The following is a 25,322-nucleotide window of genomic DNA, read 5'->3' as shown; positions in this document are numbered from 1 at the left end:
AACCAAAAGCGGTACTTCCTTCCAGTCTCCCGCCCAGACCAGGGACAGGCACCGTCAACAATCTGATGTCTCTCCTCTCAGTCGTTCTTATTCGTGTTTTATTATAGAGTAGATACCGCATTATGGATGCAGTTTTTATGTGATTTTTTTTTCCAGTTCACATGATATTTGGAATATTTTCCTAGTGTAAGCATCATTTTCCTAGGCGGCTTAATAGTCCATCAAATAGCTCTGCCGTAATTTACATAAATATTTGCTTACTGTTAGACATCTAAGTTTTTTCCTGTTCATCAGTCTAAGTCGCTCCCTGTAACAAACAGGGCCAGCCTCAGTGCAGCCAGGACGCTCACGGTGAACTCTTACCATTCCCCTAGTTCCCAGTGAGTTATCGTGGAAGACCCGGGTCAATGGCAAACCACCTCAAGCTTAGAGACAGTCTGGAGCCACTTCCCAAGAGGGCTTCTTTGCCACACTCTGCAGGGTCCATGCAGTGTGTGTAGTCCCCTCTGCCCTGTTGAATCTGGGACATGGGATCCCAGCTCTGTGCTGGGCAGGACCTAGGAATCCAGGCTGCCCTTCTCACCCACAGTGCTCAGAGCCTTGAGAATGTCCCTGCGATCAGAACGTTCATGTCCACTAGTGCCTCGGGACAGGGACTTGTCAGAGTACGAGAGTCACTGTGGCTCTAGTATTTTTAAATGTTTTAGATTTTAAAATTATTTCATGTCCATGGGTGCTTTGCTTGTATGTATGCGTGTGCCCGGTGCCCATGGAAGCAGAAGAGGGCATCAGAGCCCCTAGAACTGGAACCGCAGACAACTGTGAGCCATTATGTGGGTGCTGGGAGTTGAATCCAGTTCTTCTGGAAGAGCAGCCAGTGCTCTCAACTGCTGAGCCATCTCTCCAGCCTCTCCAGTCTTTTTTTTTTTTAATTAACATATATTTATATGTTATACATATGTATCATGTACAACATGAAGTTTTGAAGTACGTACATATCATAGAATGGCCAAGTCAAGCTAATTTGTGTATTAATCTCATATATTTTTCATCTTTTGTGGTGAGAAAACTTAAAACAGTCTCAGCACTTTTCTTTCTCTCTCTCTCTCTCTCTCTCTCTCTCTCTCTCTCTCTCTCTCTCTCTCTCATGTTTGCCTGTATGTTGGCATATGTGTATGTGGGGATGTTTGTACATGTGTGTATGTGTATTGTGAAGCCCTGAGGCTGATGTTAAGAATCATCTTCATTGTTCTTCCACCTCATTCACTGAGGCAGGTTCTCTCAAACCAAATTCTAAGAAAAAGTTTTGCAATCCAACTTGCTTAGGGATCTGTCATCTCTACCTTCTGAGACTGGAACTCTAGGTGGGCTACCATGTCCACCCTGTGTTGATGTGGGTTCCAGGGATCTGAGCTCTAGTCAGCATTTTTCCGGAATATAAAACACCTTTATTAATTACAGTGATTAGTAGGCTCCAATGTGGGTGAACTCAAAGAGTACTCTGCTTAATGAAATAAGCCAGGTGCAGAAGGACTGGATGGTCTCATTGTGGAATCACTCCTATGGTCATGAAAGTTCTCATGTTCAGACTTGATCTGGAACCCAAGACAAATCATTTGCTCCGGGTAGTGTAGATGATGTGCATGGCCCTTCCCACATCAACACTGAGAGTCCCTGCCCCCTTCCTCAGGCCTGGGGTTAAAATGAGCATCCTGAAACAGGTCACACATGCTTCTCCAGAGTCCGGAACTAGAACCCAGGGAGCCACCTATCCATTTCCCATCCCTGTCACTTCCTCCTGACAGCAGGTAGATAACGTAGAGACTGAAGGGGTTGGAGAGACTGGATTCAGAGCGAGCCCTGAACAACCAACTGTTTTCTCTCTCTGAGGCTTAATTTTTCTTTCTTTCTTTCTTTCTTTCTTTCTTTCTTTCTTTCTTTCTTTCTTTCTTTCTTTCTTTCTTTCTTTCTTTCTTTCTTTCTTTCTTTCCTTCTTTCTTTCCCTCCCTCCCTCCCTCCCTCCCTCTCCCCCCCCTTTCCTGCACTTGGTACTTTTATTCACTCTCTCATCTGTCAGATGTTAACTGAGCCCCAGCTTTGTACCTGTCACGAGTACAATACAGAAGTGAGGCCCCGCTGTGCTCTCAGGGTGCATGTGTCTAGTGCAGAGACCAGAAGAAACGCTAAAGGACACGTGCCTGCTGCAGTGTGATGCCGATAGATGAGCAGAGTGACCAGTGCTTGAGTCGGCCTAAACACTGTAGCCAAGGGGTTCAGCAACACTTACCTTGTGCTCCAAGGTGGAAAGTGAATCGACCTTTTGTATAGGCGGTGGGGAGGCCGTTCTGGGAGGATGAACAAGCGTGTACTCAAGCGCAGGAGAACACAGTATGTTCGGAGGCCACAGGGAGTCTGGGCTGGAAGGGGAGGGGCCAGAGCAGAAACATCTGCTTCCACTGACTTCTTAAGAGGCTCATTTTATCACTAAATGACAATGATGGTCTTTTTAGTTCAGTGTTTGAAAACGGTTACCTTTTTTGCTGTGCCTTTCCAGTTTTTTAAAGTAACATGTGACATGTGCATTATGGAAATTTTGAAGACTGTGCTGGCTGTGGCAGCCCATCCTGTAATCTCAGCACTTGGGAAGTAGAAGCCCAAGTTTAGGGCTGGCTTTAGCTATGTGAGACCCTCTGTAAACTTTCGGATGTGTGACGGGTGCTAGAGAGACGGCTTGGTGATTAAGAACACTGACAGAGGACCAGGTTCAATTCCCGGCACCCACATGGTAGCTCACAACTGTCTGAAACTCCCATGCCAGGGGATCCACTGCCCCCTTCCGGCCTCTGTGGTTACTGCATACACAGGATGCACAGGCATGCATGCAGACAAAATGCCCATACACATAAAATAAAATGAAAAAAAAATTAAAGAAATAAAACTAAAAATTTTAAGTAAAAAAGAAAGTTTGAAAAGTAAAAAGTAGAAAGAAAAAAATCACTGGTAGTCTAACTGGCTAAAGGCAGCTTTAATATCTTGATGCATTTCTATTCAATGTTTTTTCACACTGACTTTTTATATAGCTGCGAATGTTATGATTATAATTTTAACCTTTGTATATGATGCTCCTTTCTACATCTTTCTAAGATTTGCCAAAATGAATGTGTATGTCATTATAAAATAACCATGATCACAAAGCATACCAGCTGAGACAGCTATTCAGTTTTTAATAGCATATATTTTCTTTACTTTTGCAGATTTCGTGCGGCTCAGAGCACAATTTGGCAGTCATTAGTAAGTAACTTTTACACCAATAACAGTTGATTGTGAAACCCATGTAACAGAAGTGGAGAAGACTCTTGGGGGCTTTGGGGAGCCAGGCTTGGTGGTGTGCATCTGTAACCCAGCATTCCAGAAGCTAAATACAAATGCCAAGCCAGTCTGGGATATATAGTGAGACTGTGTGTGGTGTGGGGGAGAGGAAGGGAAGGAGGGAGGGAGGGAGGGAGAATTTTGGGGACATTTTTGGTGACATTAGAAGCCCATTTTTATGAACATTTCAGACTATATCATTGAGTATCTTTTGAAGGCACCCGAGCTGGCTCCTGCCTCAGAAAATAACATTTAAAGATCTAATTATTCATGTTCTTAGGTATCACGTATAGACAGCGAGACATAAAACTGGGGAGTGAGTTGGACACTTCTGGACCTCTGGGTAAACCCATTCTAGAAAGTTCTTTCCTCGTGGTCTGGCTCTGCCTTGGAAGCACAGGGCTTGGCCCCTGCCCTTGCTGCCTGGTGTACAGCGGCACCAGGGACTCCCAGTCAGACGCAGGCCCGGTTCATTGAGACTTGCTTTTAGCTGGCTCTGGATAATGCAAGTTCAAGGTTTTCATGATTGCACCCAGGAGTAATTCATTCAGGAAAGCTCTCTGTTACTTTTCCTGGTCAATTCAGGCTGCACTGCACAGAATGAGGCTTCTTAAACTCTTGCTGCTCGTGACCCCTTTTCACCCAGCATGATCCAGGTGTACAAGTGTGCACAAACCAGACAAGTACTGGCAATACCTCATAAAGAAATTCATTTTCAAAACAGTTTTGTGTACTAATGAGGTGGGTGTGCGTGTTTATTTTCACATAGAGAGTTAACTCTTGGTTGAAAGTTTGATATTCGGTGTCGTCGGTGCTGAGAACACCACTTCCCATGAATACCCAGTACAAGACAGCAGTATGTTTAGGACCGCTTCAGAGATCGCTGGAAATTCTGTCCTAAGCCAAAATTCCCTTAATGGTGTGTGTGTGGGGGGGGGGGGGGTGTGGGTGTGGGTGTGGGTGTGGGTGTGGGTGTGGTGGGGGTTGGGGGCTTGGGGGGGCACACACAGCTCTTGTTTCAGGGATCAGAACTCATGTCTTTAGGCTTGGTGGCCTGTGCTTTTATTCACTGAGCCATCTGGCCAGTTCTATTTAATGACTTAAAAGAAATCCAAATCAGCAACTCATATAGCAGTTTTCAAAATCAAACATTATATCGTGGCACAGCCTGAAGATACACCACTTTGATGCTGCTGAGGCAGGACATTGAGAAACAGTCGAAAAAGTCTTTGTTCTCGTACTTTGACATCATGCTTCTAAAGGAGCAGAGACCAATTTGTATCACAGGGAGTCCGAGCGAGGTGTTTCAGGCAGGGTCTGCTGGCCTTGTCATGTGTTCAGAATCAAGGCCGCAATGAAGTCACATGATACAACGTGGGCAAGCGCTACCAATGACACCTTGGCTTCATTACATATTTGGTTTTGAAATAATTTGTTATTGTCATGTGTTTAGAAACCTTTTACTCCTGCCAGATTTTTCGTATTCACAACTCCATCTGAGGTTGCCACCACAGTTTAAGAACCTGGGCGTTAGAGACCGCAGTGTAGTGGCAAGGGTCCAGAGTTCAGTTCAGGCTTCTGCACCGGTGGGAACTTGGACAAGGCATTTAGCCCCTCTCCGCCTCATTTTCCTTGTCATTAAAACAGCCCAGCACATAGTGTCAATGTGATAGAGTGTGGGCTGCTTCTGCAGAGAACCCCAGTTTGGTCCTCAGCAATCAAGTCCAGCAGTGACAACCACCTGTAACTCCAGCTCCAGGTGATACAAAGCCCCCTTCTGGCCTCCATGGACACTGCGCTCACGTGTACAAACACATACACACATAATTAAAACTGAAAGTAAATCTTTAAAAAAAAAATAGTCAAAAAAAATGTTAAGCAATGTTAGCTGCTGTTATTTAATATGATTGGTTCCCTGGATGCCTTTGTTAGGCTTTAGTTCTACCTGTAAATTGGAAGCTTTGAAACCAAAAACCAAGTGTCCCTCCAGCCTCTGCCTCCCTCTTGCCAGTGGTTTGTTCTGTTTCTGTGTCCTGGCCTCAGCCTCCAGGCTGCTGGAAGGGAAGCACTCTGTGGCATCCTCCTTTCTAGCCCATGCACAGCACCTGGCTAAGCAGAGCCGTAAGCATGCTTGACCCGAGCCAGACTGACGCCATTCCCGGGGCTGGAGTGGTTTGAGTGTTTGTCCCACTGTCCTGTGCGAGAACCAAGGGCAGCAGAACAAAGCTGCCCGCAGCCGTGGAAAAGCAGAGGAGCTGGAGTCAGGCAAGCCTGTCTGCCTTGCAGCAGGAGCAGGTAGTTGACACCGGCACTGCTCTGGTCTGGCTGTAATTAAGACAAGCTAATAAGAGAATCGAAGGCGGGGCCCAGTCGCTGCTGCTGCCGCCGCCGGATGGAGCAAGGCAGTTTCCCCTGGGACCAGCATGGCCAAAAGGGTAATCCATACATGATGCACACAACTCAGCCACAAGAGATGGCCCAAGCTAGCAGAGCTAGAAGCTGACCAACAGAGACAGCCTGGTACCTGGATCGAGCAGAGCCAGCCCCCAGACAGCCATGATTCCCACCAGCTCATCTCTGTGTGAACTCCAGTTCCCTCCCCACCCATGCAATGGGGGTAATAATTCCTGAATGCAGGACTGTGGTGCAGGTTAGGCAAGATAAAATCCACAAGTTGCCTCTTGTGTCTATTTCTTTGTTTCTGATTTACCTTGGTATGGAAAGTGGTAGAGAATTGTTCTGGTGAGGTATTTCTTTGTTGGGAGAGGGAAATGAAGATATTTTGGGAAAGAGGTGTCCCATATTATCTCAGTGAGGCTGTCAGAGTTATTGGGGGGGGGGACTGGACAAATGCTTGAGGCCTTTGAAAACAGACATTGTTCTGGTCTGGAGCTTAGAGGTGGATAGAGTCCATGCCTCCTATGCATGAGGAGGCTCGGGGTTTGATCCCAGTACCATACACAATAAACATATACATATAAGTCAATAAATAAGCTGGGTGTACTGGCACATGCCTGGAATCCCAGCACTTGGGAGGCTGAGACAGTATCATTGAGTTAGAGGTCAATCTAGTTTCCATAGTTACGTTACATGGTTACAGTTGCCATGCTGACCAGGGCTACATTGTGAGACCTGTTATACCCCACTAAAGTAAATGAAATAATAATAAAGAGAAATGGAAATTTAAATTATTTATTCATTTATTGTGTGTATGTATATGTACCTTCCTAAGTTTATATGTACCACATGCATAAAGGTGCCCACAGAGGTCAGAGGGCATCAGATCGCCTGAGTCCCCCAATGTGGGTACTAGGAACTGAGCCCAGGTCCTCTCCAGCTCCACAAACATAATTTTCGTTTGGTCCTTAGTGCCCAGGACTGGCTCGATGTGTTAAACAGAGAGCTCCAGGGTCAGGCCTGGTCACAGCATTCTCAGATGTCCATGTGCTTGGGGGCTAAGACTCAGGTGCTCTCGGGTAATACAGCCCCCAAAGGATGCCCTGCAGAGTGCCTGCTTTGTGGGCAGAAGTAACGAGAAGCTGCTGCCTGTTCACCCTGGCTGGAGGCCAGCAGGAGAGAGGCAAGCTGGAGAAGAGCCCTAGCAGCTTGAGTCCCTGGTCCCAGCTGCCTGCTCCCCGGCCCCATTGCCATCACTGTATCACACAGACTCCTGCCTCCAGTCCACTCTAAACCAGCACCGGGACCTGGGACTAGAGCCCACACGTGACAGACTTGGAGTACTTCCAGAAGAGACTGGAATGGAGTCCGAAGGAACCAGACTTTGCTCACAAGCAGGAGCCTGAAGAGCTGACAGATGTTTGCTGACCAAACAGCCTGGCAAGGGAAGTGAGGCGAAGAAGGGGAAAGGATGGCGTGGAGGACACACCGTGTGTCAGGGAGGAGGCCAACGTCACGGAGTAAATGTGTTCCAAACCACTCTATGGACAAGGGTTAGCTGGGTCAAACGGGTCGCCCAGAAGTGTACATGGTCAAGCTGTCAGCCCGCCTAGGACTGCTCTTCCCACCGGCCACGGCCTGTGCCTGCAGCAGTAACGGGTGCTTACGGTATCGACCTCACACAGTTGCTAGTAGAATACTGACGGACACAAAAGGGAGGGTGCAGTGGTAGCTGTTGCGTTTATCTGCTATGACCTCATGGAAGGGAGTGGTTATAATTGACCATAAGGGGCCTGAGACCCAGGGGCCCACTGAGAGCTGTACAAGCTGGAGAGAAGGGTGTCTTTATCCTGGATGTCAGTGTCCTGGACCAAGTCTGCATGTAGCTGCAGAGGCCACGGTGAGATGAATCCTGACCCTGTCTGGGATTTGGGCATCGCAGTAGCCCTTGAACAGTGCCAACCCAGATTTGTTCCAAGTCAGGATTCTGCTGCCCATTCCCCAAACAGGGAGCCAGGCTCTGCCTGCCCAGCCTAGGGCAAGGTTCTTGGCAGCCACTTTTCAGCTTCCTCCAGAGAAAAGAATTCTACGAGGTGACTTTATCTGCATCTAGGTTTCTTTCTCCTCTTCTTCGGCAGTTTAGGTGAGTTCTTGCCTTAGTTTCTCAGTTAAGTCTTTCTTGGCCTGTCTGGTACTTGCCCCCAGGCCCCCATGGTGAGGCGGAATGGCAGGTGGTGTGAGTCCCTGCCTGGAAGGACTGTTAGATCTGGCCCTGCGGGTGCTGAGATGACAGCTGAGGAGAGAGCGGAGTCCACTGCCGTAACTGAGTTGGCCACTCCACCTCCTGCAGTTATCCTGCTCTGCTGAGCCGGCCTCCCAGTCTGTAATCACGCCACCACGAGGCCCACCCCAGAAGTGGGTCTTCCTGAGTGGCATGGGCATGAAGAGTTCCTACTCTGTGCCTGCACGTCATAGGTCCCTGGGCTGGTGCTCACTCACCTGGCTCATGCCTCTTCTTTCTGTCCACCCAGGATTTCCCTGCGTGGTTTCCATTGTAGACAGGCTGCTCTTGGCAGAAATGAGCAGGGTCACATGGCCACAGTGCTCAGAAGACCCTAGCTAGGAAAGCAGCTCAGCGAGCGAAGGGCTAGCCGTTTGTTCTGGTCACTTTTCTTCTTTTTTACTTTAACAAAAGCAACATGAGGAAGACGGGGTTTATTTCGGCTCACAGTTCCGGGGATATAGTCCATCTTGGCAGGAAGTCACGGCAACCAGAATAGGAGGCAGCTGCTCACATTGTGCACAGGAAGTGGAGACTGACCAATACTGGCGCTCAGCTCACTTCCTCCTTTTCATTGTGTCTGAGACCTCAGCCTGTGGAACGGGACCACCCACTTTTAGGGTGAAGTGTTCCCACCTCAGTTAACCTAATCTAGATCATCTCGAGTAACTGTCACATCTTGTGTTGGTTGGCCAGCCAGTCTTGTCTGCTCAGTGGGCTCCAGGGCAGTGACAGACCCTGTTGCAAAAAAACAACATGGGTGGCTCCTGGGGAATGACACCTGAGGTTGGCCTTTGGCCTGTGCACACGTGTTCATACAGAGGAGCACATGCGTGTACAAAAGGAGGAGGAGGCAGGCAGGCAGAGAGAGCTGGCCTTCCTCTGCACTCCACCCAGACCCTGTGAAAAGGATGTTATTGGTGATGGCTTCCTGGAGCACAGGCTTGCCAGACAGCCTTTGCTAAAGGATTGTATACTGGCAAGAAGAAGCATGGTCCCTACTTTTCTAAGCAAATCCAGTTCTTGTACCAAATTGAAATGATGTCTGTGCATCATTTTACTGGTGATTTACAGCTGTTGAACCCTTGATCCTTTGTTAGATGTATGGGAAGCATCTGCCCTTAGCCTGGCACTCATCAAACAGGGCCATGTCAGAATTTAATAGAGAAAAGTGTAATAGAGGAAAATTACTTTTTTACTTTTATTTTATGGCACCAGCAACGGTACCTTTGAACCCCGGGCTTTGTTAGAGTGCTTTGAAGCATGCTCCAGCTTGCGTGTCCATCTGTGGCATGTGATAGGCAGGCTATAAATGCCTTCTCTGGTGATGCCATTTCATTTTCAGAGCTACGTGATGAGTCAGTACTGCCATGAACATTGTTATGTCACTGTGGGAAAGGATAGTGATAGGATAAATTTCCAGAAGTGAAATTATTATGCAAAATGGAAATTGTATTTTTAATTTTGTAAGACATTGCAAAATTCTCCTCCATAAGGATGATAGCATTTTTTCATTCCAATCAATAATGTGCAACAGTGCCCATTTTTTTGCAGTGTGCCTAATAGAGGGTTGTAAAGATTTGGATTTTTGCCAGTCTGATGTGACTGATGAACAACTATTCGAGGTGGCTTTTTAATTATTTTTTGTTTCATTTTGTTTTGAGACAGTTTCTCTACATAGCCCTGGCTGTTCTAGAACTCACTGTGTAGATCGGGTTGGCTTTGAACTTACAGAGATCCACCTGCCTCTGCCTCCTGAATGCTGGGATTAAAGGCGTGCACCACCATTCCTGACTTTTTTTTTTTTACTTTATGCATTTGAATGTTTTGCCCAAATGTGTATTTGTGTACCACATGTTTGCCTAGTGCTCATGGGGCCCAGAAAAGGGAGTTACAGTAAGCCACTAACCACGCTGTGGGTGCCAGGGATCTAACCCCGGTCCTCTGCAAGAGCAGGCAAGTGCTCTTAGCCCCTGAGCCGCTCTTCAGCTCTTCTGATTACTTTTGAACTTGAAGAAGCACATTTATGGACTGGCAAGATGGCTCAGTGGGTATAGACATGCCTCTAAGCCTGAAAGCCTGAATTTCAACCCCATGACTGACTTGGAGCTCCAGAAAGCTGAGGTTGTCCTCTGACCTCCACACCTGTGCTGTAGTGTACACACACACACACACACACACACACACACACACGTACACACACACGTACACACACACACACACGTACACACACACATACACACACATACACGCACACACATTCACGCACACATGCACACACAAATGGATATAACATTTGTGATGACTAGTCTTGGTAGTCAGCCTGGTTAGGTTGGGAAGTAAACAAACGATTACTAAGGCAACTGACATCGAACCTACCTGAGAGGGGCCTCCACGTGAATGTCTATGATGTGTTTCCAGAGATAATTAGACCATGAGGGTTTTGACCTCGTGAATGGTTCAGTCTGTCAATGGGTTCAAATTCTGAATAGACTCTTGGGAGATCTGTGAGTGGTGAGGCCCGCTTGGAGGAGATGGTAGCTTGAATGTATTCTTAGGGCCTGGATCTTGACCTAACCACTTCCTGTTACTGCTGCAGGCTGCTTCCTGTCTGCCATGATGTGAGCTGCTTTATTGTGCCCTCCTTGACACAATGACTGAAGCCTCAGACATCATGAACCAAACATATTCTTCTTTTAAATTATTTGTTGGGTCACAGCACTGATACAATTTATAGAACATAAATAATCCATTTAAATCCTAAGGATTTGGATTAATGACTTTTCACACAGATATGTGCCCAAGACTACCACCCAGGGCAAGATACAAGACATTTCCAGCACCTGACCTCATGCCCCATCCCAGCTGATAACTCTCCCCTAGTGGGGAGCCTCTGTTCTTCTGCCTCTAAAGATGAGATTTGTCTGTGTGAACTTCATGTAAAGAACACATTCCTGCTGTCTGGCTTTTGACCAGCACATCGTGTCTGTAAGAATTATTCATGCTGTATGCAGCAACAGCTCTTTGTTGTTGCTCGTTATTATTCCTGTCTGTGATTGTACCGCATTGTGTTTATCTGTTGAACTGTTGGTGAACATCTGGTTTCTGTGAGGGCTTGTGAGGAAAGCTGCTGTGAGTATCTCATAGATGTCTCCTGCATGTGTAATTAAAAAGAGGAGCTGTAGATCACATGTTTAGTAGTGGACACCTGTGGTGTTTGGATGAGAATGGCCCTCAGAAGCTCATGTTTGAATGCTTGGCCCCCAGTCAGTGGAACATTTTGGGAAGGATTAGGAGGTGTGACCTTGTTGGAGGAAGTATGTCACTGGGTGGGCTTTGAGGTTTCAAAATCCCACACCATTCTAGTTAGCTTTCTGTCTGCCTTGTGGTTGTCTCAACATGTAAGGGGTGAGCGACTGCTGTAGTACTCTGCCTGCCTGCCTGCCTGCTGCTGCCGCCATGTACCTGCCATAACAGCCATAGAGTCACCCTCTGGAACTCTGGGTCCCAAAATTAAATACTTTATTTTACAAGTTACCTTGGACATGGTGTCTCTTCATTGCGATATAAAAGTAACTAACACAGTACTGATTAAGCATTTCCTAGAGTAGTTGCACCAGTTCGTACCAGCAACCTGTGAGTGCCCCCTTGATTCTGTGTCCTCCCCAGGTACGGTCAGCCTCATGGCCTTAGGCCATTCTGAGGAGTGTATGGTGCAGTATCTCACTGATTTTAATTCATGTTTCTGTTAAAATATTGCAGCTAATGACATGGAAAGCATTTGCCTATGTTGGTAGGCTGCTTGGAAGCTACTTTCAGTCCAGAGGTGTTAAATCTTTGCCCACTGTTTTACAGTGGATTGTCTGGTTTTCCTTAATGACTTGTGGCTTGCAGAGTCCACCATTCATTGGAAAATTGCACTGCAAACACCTCTTTCAACCCTCTGCCATCTCCGTAATATCTTTTGGTGAGTAGATGTTCTCTGTCCTAGGGAAGTCCAGATTATCCATCTCTTCTTCAATGCTTTGAGGTATTGGTATCCAGTTCAAGACAGGTGACCCACTCCAAGGTCATGAACATTTTCTTCTGTGTTTTTTTTTTTTATGTGAAATTTTGTTTTGCCTGTTACATTTAGAATAAAAACTCCATCTCAAACTCATTTTTAAACATTGCTTCAGCACTGTCTATTAACAAGTTTAATCTTTAGCCACTGAACTGCAGGGACCTCTTAGCTAGAGGTCAAGAGATTGTATATACATATGAGTGTGCTTTGAGACGAGTCTTTCTTTCTATTATTTTTAGTTTGGTTTGTAAGATTATTATACTATTCCAGCACTCAGACTGCTGAGGCAAAGATCATTAGTTGGAGGATAATCTGGGCTATATAGCAAGACCCTGTCTACACACACACACACACACACACACACACACACATACACACACACACACCCTGGCCTTTTTAGTTCCCGTCATCTTAGTTATTTTAAGTGGGGTTCAGCATCCTTTCCTATGTTGAGGCCATTGACATTCCCTCCTGTGAGAAGGGTTTTTTCATCCCTACATTGGTTTATTCATTGCTGTTGTAATAAGTTACTATAGCATTGGTGGCTTCAAACAATGTTGTCTTAAGGCTGAAGTCAGAAGTCTCGATAGATCTCTGGGCTAAAGGCAGGATGGTGATTTGTTTCTTTCCTTTCTGGTAGCTCTAGAGTGAGTCTGTCACCTTTACCATCTTCTATGGACCACCTGTTCAGAAGTGACTTATAGCCCCTTGGCTTCAAAGCCAGCAGTGGCTGATGGAAGCTTTCTCCTCTGTGGTCCTTGGACCTGACTCTTTCATCCCTCCCTATCCCCATTTGGCCTCAAAGTTATATTGGACCCACTTGGATAATTTAGCACAATCTTTGTGGTAATGTTAGCTCATCAGTTCCCTTCATTTGTTCATTCAGTTCTTTGTAATCTAAACCCTAGATTCACAGGCTGCAGGAGTTAGGACCCAAGCATCCTTGGGTAGTCACAGTTATTCTTATCATGGTATCCTGTCCCTGTGATACAGGGTCTGCATGGCCCTGCTTCCCCCATCCCCCACAGTCATATGTTGAAATTTAACCCCAGTGTGGAAGCACTCAGATGTGGGCGATGGGGTCTTTGAGAGGTGACTAAGTCATGACAGCTGTCCCGTAAGAACAATTAATGCCCTTATGAAAGAGGCCCAAGGGAGCTTATTTGTCCATTTCCCCACATGAGGACATTTAGTGGGTGCCATCTATGAGAAATAGTTTCCACCAAACACGAAGCCAGCTTTCACCTTTGGGTTCCTAGCATCCAGGTTTTAAGTGGTCACGTCCTATTTAGAAGTGACCACAGCTAGGGCATTGGTTAGAGCAGCTCAGACAAGCCGATAGCCCTCCCACACCAGTGGACAATGGGTCACTGTGAGTATTCTGCGTAAGGAACAGCTGTCAGTGAGAGCTATGGTGTTATTACACATATAGTTTCCTGGGTTTTTCTTTTTGCTTTTGGTGTTTTGGCCTATTTTGCCTTTATGATTTTTGCCATGTAACCTTTTCTGATAGCAGGGATTAAATTTATCGGTCCTTTCAATATGGCTTCTGGATGTTAAGCTGGCGCAGTCCTCCACAGCTATGTGTAGAGGCACATATGTGGGGGTCCAGAACTCAACCTCAGTGAGTTGCCTAAGTACCAGACACTTTTTTTTTCCCCCGGTAAAGACAGGGTCTCTCATTAGCCTGAAGCTTGTCAAGTAGGTTAGGCTGGCTGACCATTGAGCACACAGATCGGCCTGTCTCCACCTCCCCAGAGCTGGGGTTACAAGCATGCCTCTCCTCTCTTTGCTTTCCCTGTGTGAGCTCTGAGGATTAAACACACATCCTTTACGGAGTCATCTCTCTGGCCCTGTGCTTTCTGTCTTCTTCCTTTAATATGTTAGTCGTTGATCCGCTTGGAATCTAGCCTAGTTTAGAATGTCAGGTGTAGATTCAACTTCATTATTCTCCAGATGGCTACTCAATTATCTCAACACTGTTGATCGAAGCCTTTGGCTGACTTCCTGCTTCCTGTTGCTACCAGAGCAGCCCTAAGGCTCCAAGAGAGGAAGGGACTTCCCCAGCGTGCCAGTGATGGAGTTAGGATGCATCTGCTGAGTGCTGCGTGGACCGGAGCTGCGGCTGCTTCTCACAGGCCTGCCTGGGCTGCGTCCCGGGCAGAGGGAGTGCTGAAGCAGAGCTTCTGCTGGCTCTGGTGCTCAGCGCGGTGCTCAGCGCCCTGATCCTGTCTCACTCCACTCTGGAATGCATTGGTTTGCTTTCCTGTCTCACCTGGTGGCTTGGGCATCCTTTTCCTCTCCACCAAGCCAGAAACATAATCAAAGCTTCCACATCTAAAAGATGTATTTATTTTTGGTGGTGGGGTTTTTGGGGGATGCGGGGTGGGGGTGTATTGTTTTGGTTTCCTGCTATTTTTCCTGAAGAAGGAATGGTTGTATCCCTCCACGAGAGTCATGCTAAATGGCATGGTGAGGTGAGATTGCCAGGCTGTGGAAAAGGCTCCTGTACTTGCCAAATTATTCTGTCAGGCTGGCCCTTTTTAGCACGAAGGTGACCATGACGTTTTTGGTATATTTCTCTGGTTCTTTTAGAGTTTTTTAGGGTAGCAGAGACTGTGTTTGTGACCCTCTGCACTTACAGATACAGAAGTCAGTGGGAGCTTTGAGAAAGTGAATCTAATAACCAAGGTGAATTCAAGGCAAAAATTGAGAAGAATTGGAGTGAATTAGAATCCTTGTGCTGTGCAAGGGCTGAACTCTGTCTGGTCCCAGCAGCGGCTGACTCTGTAACCCTAGGCAGCTGGTTATTTGGACAGATGGTTTCTGAAGAAGTCTGCATCTGTCTTTGTGTCTGTGACCTGCAACACTATCTTGATAAAACTAAGCAATATGCACATGACCCTCGAATGCTTTTTAAATATTGACTGAATAGTCTAATCTTCCCTTCCTTTGGTTTACTGGTCACTGATAACATGGCACGTGGCATCATGGATACTGCGGAGAAGTATGGTAGTTGGGTGTCTTGGAGAGCTCATGTATAATGAGAAAGGGTTTTGGATGGATTCTGGCACATGCTTTGCTTGTACACACTGAATGGATGAGTGAGTGAGTGAACACAAGGTAGACAGGGATGAGAAACAGGAGAGAGAGGGAAGGGGAAGGGGTGGCTCGTTTTGGAAATCCCCGGGAGAGGGGTAGGTCCTGAGTGACGGGAGCAAGCGTTCTGTGTGAAGGGGGACGTGTGCACAGGGGACGGGCTTTAATGTGGGAGTCAGGCTGGAGGGACAGGTGGGCGACTGCCAAGACAGTTGAGGGTTACACTGAGCCAAGTCTTCAGTGCCATTGCCTTTACTGCTCAGACAGAGTGGAGCTGTGAGGCAAAATACTTCAGAAGCCAACTAGTCTAAGACATAAAAATGACTTTGTAAAGGACAGTGCCTTCTTGCAGGGCAAAAGGACCACGAGAGTGGTTGAGCAACTGCTAAAGCTGGCACCACTCCGAGTCTTTTGCATATATCATTGCAGTTAGCGATCCTCTGAGGCTGGGGATGTAGCTCAGTGGTGGAGGACTTTGCCTAGCATGCATGAAGCCCTGGGTTTAATGCTGCTGCTCCCTCCCACACTCCTGGGGGTAGAGGAGTAAAGCTCATTAAGTCATAAAAGAGAAATTAGATAAGAATTGTCTGTTTCTGGTGGCAAATCAAGACTTGAGGGGGAGCCCAGAGTCCACCTGCTGACTTTCTGGGTGTGCTTTTCTCCTCACAGTGTGATCCCTTGTAAAGATCAAACTTGGTTAAGCAGCCTCCCATGCAGGCTCACCTGAGCTTCCCGTGTGTGTGTGTGTGTGTGTGTGTGTGTGTGTGTGTGTGTGTGTGTGTGTGTGTGTGTGTGTGACAGAAGACAGCCACAGCAGAGCTGCCATTACTGACAGCCCTGGTCTGGAGGGCGGAAGCCAGACTCTGTCCCCTGTGTCCCGTGAGCGCAGCACTTCAAGGACCAGTTGTTTATAGCAGCTGGGCAGCTTTGACAGTGGCCACAGCGTCAAACCAGTGAGCCATTGAGCCCAACCTGGGGCAGAGTCTGGGGGCACATCTGTCTCCCTGGGAACATCTAACATCTGGACTCACGTTGTGGCCTCTGGGCCTGTTGCCCTTTGCCTTTGGAATCCCCTTCCCCCTGCAGGAGCATGCCCAGCTCTTTCATGGGGAGCTGCTGTCCATCAGGCAGCTGAGGAGCAGGCTGCCCCAGCCTCCCACTTACCCATCTGGCTGCCCCTGCCTTTGTTCTCTCATTAAGAGGCTGAGACCTGAGGACTAGACAAGTCCTCACAGCGGGCAGATGACCGGCTTCCTATTTTGGGGGGATAAAGAGACTCAATAAGATGTCTTCAAAATCCTGCCCAACACTCCCCGGGTCTGTCCACACTCACACTCCCCAAGTCTGTCCACACTCATACTCCCCAAGTCTGCCCACACTCACACCCCCAGAGTCTGCCCACACTCACACTTCCAAAGTCTGCCCACACTCACACTCCTGGGACTTCCCACACTCACACTCCCTGAGACTTCCCACACTCACACCCCCAGAGTCTGCCCACACTCACACTTCCAAAGTCTGCCCACATTCACACTTCCCGAGTGTGTACACACACACTCACACTCCTGAGTCTGCCCACACTCACACTCCCCAAGTCTCCCCACACTCACACTCCTGAGTCTCCCCACACTCACACTCCTGGGACTGCCTTGTCTCACACCCTCACCCTACAGCAGGGCCAGGGGAAGCTTCCCAGGTGATACTTGAAGTAGGAAGAAGAGAACAGGCTTTTGGGGAGTAGGGCAGACGTGAACAAGAGCAAACTCTAGGGAGCAAGGGTGTAAGGAGGGTGGAGTTGAGGAGGGCGGAGCTGAGGAGGGCGGAGCTGGGGAGGGCGGAGCTGGGGAGGGCGGAGCTGAGGCATCCTGCAAGTCTGTGAGCTGTCGTTTTTACCCAGACAGCACCTCTGACAGGATTCCCATGTGCTAAGGCAGTGAGGTGAGAGACTTGCAGAAATCTTACCGATGGCATGACAGAACAAGAAGGAAAGACAAGACAGGGCCTTCGTCAACAAATGCCTTCTAAAGTCTGAACTCTCGAGTGTTGCCAGGTGAGGCTGGCCAAGAGCTTCAGCTACAGGAGAGGGTTGCTTCTCACTCCAGTGGAGAGTTGCAGGCTCTTAGTAGATTTGATGTGAGAAGATGCCTGGGCTCAGAACCACCGGTTTAAACAACTTTAAGTAGACATGAGGATGGGCTTGGTTCCTCAGAAGAGAAAATCAAGGCTGAAATGAGGAGCTGATTTGCCTTCAGACACGGAGGTGTCACAGGCTTCATCCCCCTCCCCCACAGTCACTCTAGCCCAGAGCTGCAGGAGCATAGACCTAGCTTCTTTTGTATCCTAAAGATTTTGTCTCCCTGGGGTTGTTCTAAGGACTCAGTTGTAGTTTAAAAGAAATTAAAGGGGGCTGGGTAGATGGTTCAGTGTGCATGGTGCTTCCATGAGAGCAGGGGGACATGGGTTTGAGCTCTAGAACTCACATTTAAACCCAAACAAAACAGGTGGTGTGGCATCTCGTGCTGTTCTTGAGGCTGGGGAGGTGGAGATGGGCATGTCCCTGGGGCTCTTGGCACGGTCCAGGCCAGTGAGAGATTCTATATTAAAATCAAGATGAATGGCTCTTGAGGAATGACACCCGAGGTTGTCTTCTGACCTCCACACAGTGCACACATGTACACACACACACACACACACACACACACACACACACACACACACACACACGGAGTAGCTCTCAGTGTCCTCAGTAACTTGGCCTTTGGAGTGAAGTAGAAGGAAGTGAGGTTCCAGGAAGATAATGGCATAGTAGATTATTGACCCTCAAATATTGACGGAGCCGTAGTGATAATAATAGGGCAATAGCTGACGTTACCGGTCCGTGTTTGCCTTTACCCATTTTATATATTAATAATTGATTATTTATAGTAATAGTAAGGTGGGTGCCGTCATGCAGACTTCACAGACAGGCACAAGGAAGAGAGGGCAAGTGAATGAGGGCGTTGCCCTAGGTAGTCTAGTGCAGGAAGTTTGGAGCCCAAGATGGTGGATTTATAATTCTCGTTCATTAATAGACTGATAACTGCACAGGGGTCTCTTGCTACTGCCATTTAAAAGCTCCAGCTCAGCCCCACTCTGTGAAGTTTCAGAAAGATAGCATTCTGCCTCCTCTGATACCAGAGTAGTGAGAAGATTTATGTCCATAGAATGACAAAATCAGGACCTACTCAAGGCTTGACATGTAAGCTAAGGTTGACAGAGTAGCATCAACGAGGGGTAAACTTAAGAGAGTCCCTAGTGGTAGAAATTATAAGTGTTGGGAGCTGGCTCACAAGGCGACCCCTGGCCAGTATGTACTAGGGAGACCAGGGCATGTGTACCCAATGTCTGGAGCCGAGAAGGTGAGCTTGTGGGTCCTGTTGCCTTTGAGCTGTTGGTGGGACAGGTGGTGGTCTGGTCTGAATACCATCAGCCAAAGGGTCCTGAGGAGGAAGTTTATGGGTCAGGTAGGGATGTGGTTCTGAGTGTCTTGGGTTCTAGCACCACATCCATGTGCTGACGCTGCAGAATTTCCTTTGTCCATTCCAGAGAGAGCCTGCTGACAGCAGGTGCCATGTTTTCCTTGGTAATATTGAGTGAATAGAACTAAAGTGGGTTAGAGCTGGAAAGGCCACCAGAGGCTATTTCCTCCCCACTTCTACCAGAAATGCCCAGGTCTTAGAGGGGGCAGTGCTGGGAGCCAGCCAGAGCAGAAGCCTGGGCACACTAAGGACACAGCTCTCCCGTCACTCCACCTTTCCTTTCAAGCCATGTTTTCCAGGGAGGGAATATTTTAACAGCTGCTCACACTCTGGGGAAGATGGCCTTTTAACCTTTACAGCATCACTGATAACCTTCTGTTGATCTTATCTTCTGGCCACCTCTGCCTCTGTCTTGCTGTATGCAGTCTTTAAAACAATTTAAATTTCCTGTGTATGAGTGTTTGCACACGTGTTTATATGTGCACCCTGTGTGTGCTTTGGGTTCACAGAAGCTAGAAGAGGGCATCAGGTCTCCTGGAACTGCAGCTACGGGGGGCTGTGAGCTGCCTACCATGTGGGTGCTGCTGGGAACTGAACCTGGGTTATCTGGAAGAACAACCATCTCCCCAGCCCTATGTTGTTTTCTTGGGTTGTTTTGTTTTGTTTTAACAATATACAGTGTTTAAGAATGGCTGGAAATGAATGATACTAAAGGTGTATAAAAAGATAGAACATGATTTTAATCAATATTATTTTATAATTCTCAAATGGACTTAATGTGGTTGTGAGAGGGAGTTTTAAATCTATGAAAAAATAGAGGTCTGTTGGTTTTTAGTGAATTTACACTATTTATAAGAATAACTATACTTCGCCTAGGCTACATGAGAACCTGTCTCGGAAAACACTTACTTTGGGCAAATCGCAACCGCCCTTGAGTTCTGCTTCCCTGTAGATCAGGAGGCTGAGAGTGTTGTGATGGTTGACAGAATGCACAGAAAGGCCCCAGCTCAGTTCCTGACCCATACACCCCTGTACACAGAGATTTCTGTCACTCCACATGCTTGGCACAGCTTGGCCTGATCTGACCGTTGGTTTTTACCATCTAAGAGGTTCTTTCAATAGAAGAATTCTCTTTAGAGATGAGTGTGCATTAGCCAAGGTTCCATCAGAGAAACAGACTCAGTATAAATGAAAGAGTGAGGCTTAGTCTACACCACTGTGGGGGCTGCCCAGTCCGCTCTTATGACACACTGTCGGGCGGGGGGCCGGGGGGGGGGCGCGTGCTACAAAGAAACAGTGGGGCGGAGCTGAGCCCCACTGGACAGGCTGCACTTTGGGGGGAAACACCCTTCTTAAGGCCTTCCTTGTTGTGACGCGACCTGATTGCATCAACCACATCTGCAGAGTACCGTCCCAGCAACACCTAGGTACGGGCTGACATGTAAAACTGGTCATCACATGGCCCAGTCTGTGTTCTGAGAAGATCATTCTAGCGGCAGTGTGAAAGCCAAGCCAGTTATAAAAGGGTGGGAAACACAGTCACGGAAGGGGACAGTGCCGTTTCCTCTCTGGAGAGGCGCTGAGGCCCCAGATTAGGGCAATGGCAGCAGAAGTCTGGGAGGCAGAGCTCAGCTTGTCTGGAAAGGTGGCTCAGATTCAAGGGGCGGTGCTGATCTTCTGCTTGCTGGACTGGAGAGATGTATCACCATTGAGAAGGGAACACCTGGAGATGGGAATGAGCAGGTTTTGAGTAAGGTGGCAAATGTAAGTTTTTAAATGCAATTGAATGTGAAATGTCTGTGGCCCACCCAAGGAGAATGCTGTGGTTTGAGGGTGGGGTAGAGATCATTAGCTGTGTTACGAGGGCCTTTTACAGAGGGAGGTAGTGGCACCGGCCCACTGAAGCCCAGTTCGTGGATACACAGGTAGTGTTTCTGCCATGTGGTCCTGCTATAGGGTGTGGTATCGTGATACCGTGGTACCGTGAGAGCAGCATGTCTGGTGGGTACTTTCTTCTTGCCACTGCATGAACTGGGCCCACGGCTGGCCTGGCTGTCTCTTGCAAGGAGTCGGCCCTGTTAGTTACTTTTCCAATCATTATGATAAACTGTCCTAACAAAAGCAACAAAGGAGAGAGGATCATGGCTCCTTGTTCAGGCTTCTTGTTCAGTCCTTCCTGGGCTGGGGGTGGGGGTCAGAGCAGCAGACGCGGGTCACATGACATCCGCAGTCAAGAAGCAGAGAAGGAACAACCCTGCTGCCGCTCAGCTCCCTTTCTGCATTCTACAGCCCAGGATCCTAACCAGAGAACCGCACCACTCAGTAAACAGGTCTCCCCACCCCAGTTAGCACGTCAAGATAATTCCTATAAGCATGCCCTCCTGATAGCGTGTCATAAGAACGTTTCCATACATGCAGACCTCTTCCCGAGGGGAAGCCTGGAGACGGTACTTCCTGCGGGCGTACAGTGCAGACAGGACTGATGGCTGTATGCAGTGGCTCTCACTGCTCCGCACAAGCAGGCTGCCTAGGAGAAAGTGCTCCGCTTTCCTTCTTTCCAAGCCCATGACGCCTCCTCTCACCCAGTCTGCTGATAATAGGGCCTTTACTGCCCCAGGAGAAACTTGCTGAGCGCCAGGCAGTGTGCTGGCACTGTTGTCATACTGGACCAAAAAGAGTGACAGCTAACACGTGTGTTTGCCTCCATGCCAGGCACTGTGCAAGTGGGGTGTTTGTTGTCATTCGTATTTTTTAATTTAGTCATTGCAGCAGTCAAATAAGGTAGGCACTGTTGGTGATGTTTATCTACTTGGGAGTGAGGGATCAAGGCAGAGAGATTAAGCAACTGACCCCCAGCTGCATAATTAGTCATTGTATAATTAGTGGATATCAAAGGGTTGGAGAAATGTTCTGATTCCCAAGTCCATGGTTCAAGGCCCCATGCTGTCTTCCTCCGATGGATCTATAGCCAGGGTTTTCGGGCCAAGACTGAGGCTCCAGCAGCCCAGCAGGCTGGGCTCGGCCACCTGTCCCAGTGTGCCAATTACATAGGTAAGTAATGATGAAAAGTAGGGGCCGGCCAGTGGTGGCGCACACCTTTAATCCCAGCACTCGGGAGGCAGAGTCAGGTGGACCTCTGTGAGTTCGAGGCCAGCCTGGTCTACAGAGTGAGTTCCAGGACAGGCACCAAAACTATACAGAGAAACCCTGTTTTGAAAAAAAAGGAGGAGAGAAGACTTCATCAGTGTGGCCACACTGGAAAGAAGAACAAGGGCTCTGTGAGTCACAAGCCCTCCACAGGCTCTGCTTTAGGTTTGAGTTCCTGCTCTGCCTTTCCTCAATGACAGACTGTGGCCACGAAGAAGCCAAATATGTCATTTGAGGTTTCCTTTCACCGGTGTGGTTTATCACAGCAACAGAAAGTAAACAAGGAGAGTGTGCAGGTGGATGTATGTAGTTTTGCATGTATGTGGCCATGCTTTTGGAGGCCTGAAGTTGTCCCTGGGAGTCTTCCTCGGTCACTCACTACTTCATTCTTTGATGCAGAGTCTAAATCCAGGGCCCCCCACAAGAGTCCTCTGTTTAGCCAGCTCACTCTGGGTGCCTGTCTCCACCTTCTAGGCTGGAATCACTCGTAGCTGCTGAACCCATGGATGTGCGTGGCTCTGGGAATCCAAATTCGGTCCTCAAGCTTGCCCGGCATCACTGAGCAATCTCCCTGGTTCCCGGACCTCACAGTTCTGACCCTGTGGCTCTTGGCTGTGGGAATGAGCATCTTGGGTAGATCGATATGACCTTGATTCTAAGCACACTCAGGCATACTCTGCACCGTGCATGCCATCGCAACACCCAGTATGTGTTGCATCCTGTGACTGCATGGTCTCCTTGGTTCTGAGCACACACAGGCATGCTCTGTACCGTGCATGCCAGTGCAACAAGCTGGTTCTAGGGTAGAGAAGCAGAGAACTCAGTACACATTTGGAACCACAGCTCCATTTTGATTCCGCCCTTCCTCCTCTCTGTGTAAGCATGGGTTGTGGGATTGTCCAGCTTCTCTGAAGACACAAGGCCCTGCTTTCTAGTCACATCCTCTGCTCATCAGTGTCCAGCAGTCACCCTGGATACCATCAGCTTTGAGGAGATCTGTGATCGTGTGCAAATGTGACATATCACTCTTCTTCAGCAACAGCTCAGTGCCAAAGCGCCTTCAGCTCTCAGCTTTTAAGAGTGAGGAGGAATTTCATCTGTAACCCTGCCTCCACTCATAGGATAACTGACTTCACAAATCTGAGGGTTACCTCAGTAAGTACCACCCCACCCCATCAGTCTGTCTTCTTCTCAAGAAGCATAGTGCTCACACAGGACCCCTGTGGCCCCACTGACCATGGAGGCATGAACACTACAGAGCCTCATGCTCTTCTATCTTAGCTGGGGATCCTTAGACTTTTTCTATTATGAACCCCTTTGCACCTGAGACATTTTTATGTGACCCCTGGCATCTAAGTATATAAAATAGGTATCAAATATTTATTGATAAACATAAAGAAACTTAAAATAGCTCTTCAGTATATATAGTTAATTTTGTATTTGTTAACTCTGTAAGCTAAATTGCATACTAGTGGGATGGACCTGCTAGTGTATTTCTGTGAGAAGAATTAAGTCTTGATACTGCAGGACATAAAACATCCTCAGTGCTTTTCAGAGTTGGTTTATGTTTTTATTTTATAACTGTCAATGCTGAGATTGACACTTCACATAAATACATAAAACAAAACAGCAGAAGTATGTTTAGGGCCATTTCAGACATTATTAAAAATCTTGTCCTCATCTGAAGCCCAAATTCATTTAACTTTTTTTAAAAAGTGAAACTCAAATCAGCAACTCAAATGGCAGGTTTTTTTTTTTTAAATCCAACATTTTAACACAGTAAAATCCAAAAAATATGCTAATCGTATGCTTACCTACTGAGAAATAACAGTAGGAAAATATTAGAAAGAAACCATTACATTTTTGTAAGAGCAGAGAAGTAGGTGTGTGCAGTAAATTCACCGCAGTTTATAATGTAAAGTAATCTTGAATCTAAGCTGAGGTGTCTGGAGCATATCCATTGGTACTGGGTGTTGTGACAGCATGCACAGTGCGGAGTCTGCCTGTGTGTGCTCAGAACCAAGGCGACCATGAAGTCACATGACAACACCTCATACCCATTGTGTGTTTGATTTTGAATTTATTTTTGATCATTGTGTGGTCATAAACTCTATACTGCGGCCAGTTTTTGTGACCCTCCACCTTTAGTCCCCTGGCCCACAGTCTAAGCAGCCTTAGCGAAGAGGAACCCGCACTGCCAGGCACCTGTTGTCTCAGGTCTTCCTCGCAACAGCGCCTCGGAACATGGCTGGCGATTGAGAGCATAGGTTCCAGACAAGGCCAGAGTTTTGAATCCTAATGTGCTGGCTAGTTTTATGTCAACTTGACACAAGCTAAAGTCATCTGAGAGGAGGGAACCTCAATTAAGAAAATGCCTCCATAAGATGGGGCTGTAGCCAGGCCTATAAGGCATTTTCTTAATTAGTATTTGAGGAGAGGGCAGCCCATTGTGGGTGTTACCGTATCTAGGCTGGTGGTCCTCAGTTCCATAAGAAAGCAGGCCGAGCAAGTCATGAGGGCCAAGCCAGTAAGCAACAGCCCTCCATGGCCTCTGCATCAGCTCCTGCCCCAGGTTCCTGTCCTGTTTGCGTTCCTCTTCTAACTTCACTTGATGATGACAGTGATCTAGAACTATAAGCCAAATAAACCCTTCCCTCTCCGGCTTGCTTTTTGGTCATGGTGTTTCATTACAGCACTAGGAACCCTAACTAGGACAGCTCACTTCAAGGTGTGACAGTTGTATGGCCCAGATTACTTAGCTCCTCTGACTGCAGTTTCCCATCTATTGACGAAGATCATAGTGCCCAGCACAGAGGGCTGTGAGGACAAGAGTGTGGTAAAGCCCTCAGCACCCCCTGCCCTGCCTGCCCGCGATGGGTATTCAGGTGTGATGTTGGCTTTCCAGCAGCAGAAGTGCCGTCCCGGGGAGGTTAACTGCGCATCACTCCTGCTTTAGATGGAAGGAAAGAAACTGAGGTCGGGCATCTTGCCGACTGTTACACAACCCGTGAGTAGAATTGTTGAAGCACGGCCCAGGTCTCCTGCCACTCCACCAGACACCTCTGAAAGCTGAAATGAATGATCTCAACTCATTTGAACTAACCCCTTGATGATAGACTCCAGACCCAACACCCTTCCTGCCGAATCTCGCTTTTCTTAAAACAGCCTTCCAGTGAAAGGTGGGTGGGACCGAGTACAAGCCAGGCACCTGAGTGATAGAGCAGAAAATATTCTGAGGAACCATGACTCCCCAGGGTGCTCCCAGAATGCAGTATTTTGGTTAATGGATTTTCTCAGAGTGTCAACCTCTTCTCCTGCTCTTCTCTCAAAGTCACCAGGGAACGCATTGCAGCTACTCACTTCCTGCTGCTCGAGGGAGCTGAGCGGTCCAGCAGGGCAATTAAACTCTCCTTAAATGGCCAAGGACCTTGGTGAGGCGTTCAGCTGC

At 47.7% G+C, this 25,322-nt stretch overlaps 1 protein-coding gene across 1 annotated transcript in view; it reads left to right on the top strand.

The window, feature by feature from the left end:
* Sergef (secretion regulating guanine nucleotide exchange factor) overlaps window positions 1-25,322 on the top strand; it is a 210,201-nt gene that overhangs the window by 132,883 nt on the left and 51,996 nt on the right. The window contains 1 exon segment of the mRNA XM_006993559.4: window positions 3,255-3,291. Coding sequence (XP_006993621.2) covers window positions 3,255-3,291 — 37 coding nt within the window.

This window comes from Peromyscus maniculatus, chromosome 1 (genome assembly GCF_049852395.1).
Source record: "Peromyscus maniculatus bairdii isolate BWxNUB_F1_BW_parent chromosome 1, HU_Pman_BW_mat_3.1, whole genome shotgun sequence".
In the NCBI taxonomy this organism is placed as follows: Eukaryota; Metazoa; Chordata; class Mammalia; order Rodentia; family Cricetidae; genus Peromyscus; species Peromyscus maniculatus.
Note: the sequence above shows the minus strand (reverse complement) of the source record. Positions and strands in the feature narration are given on the sequence as shown.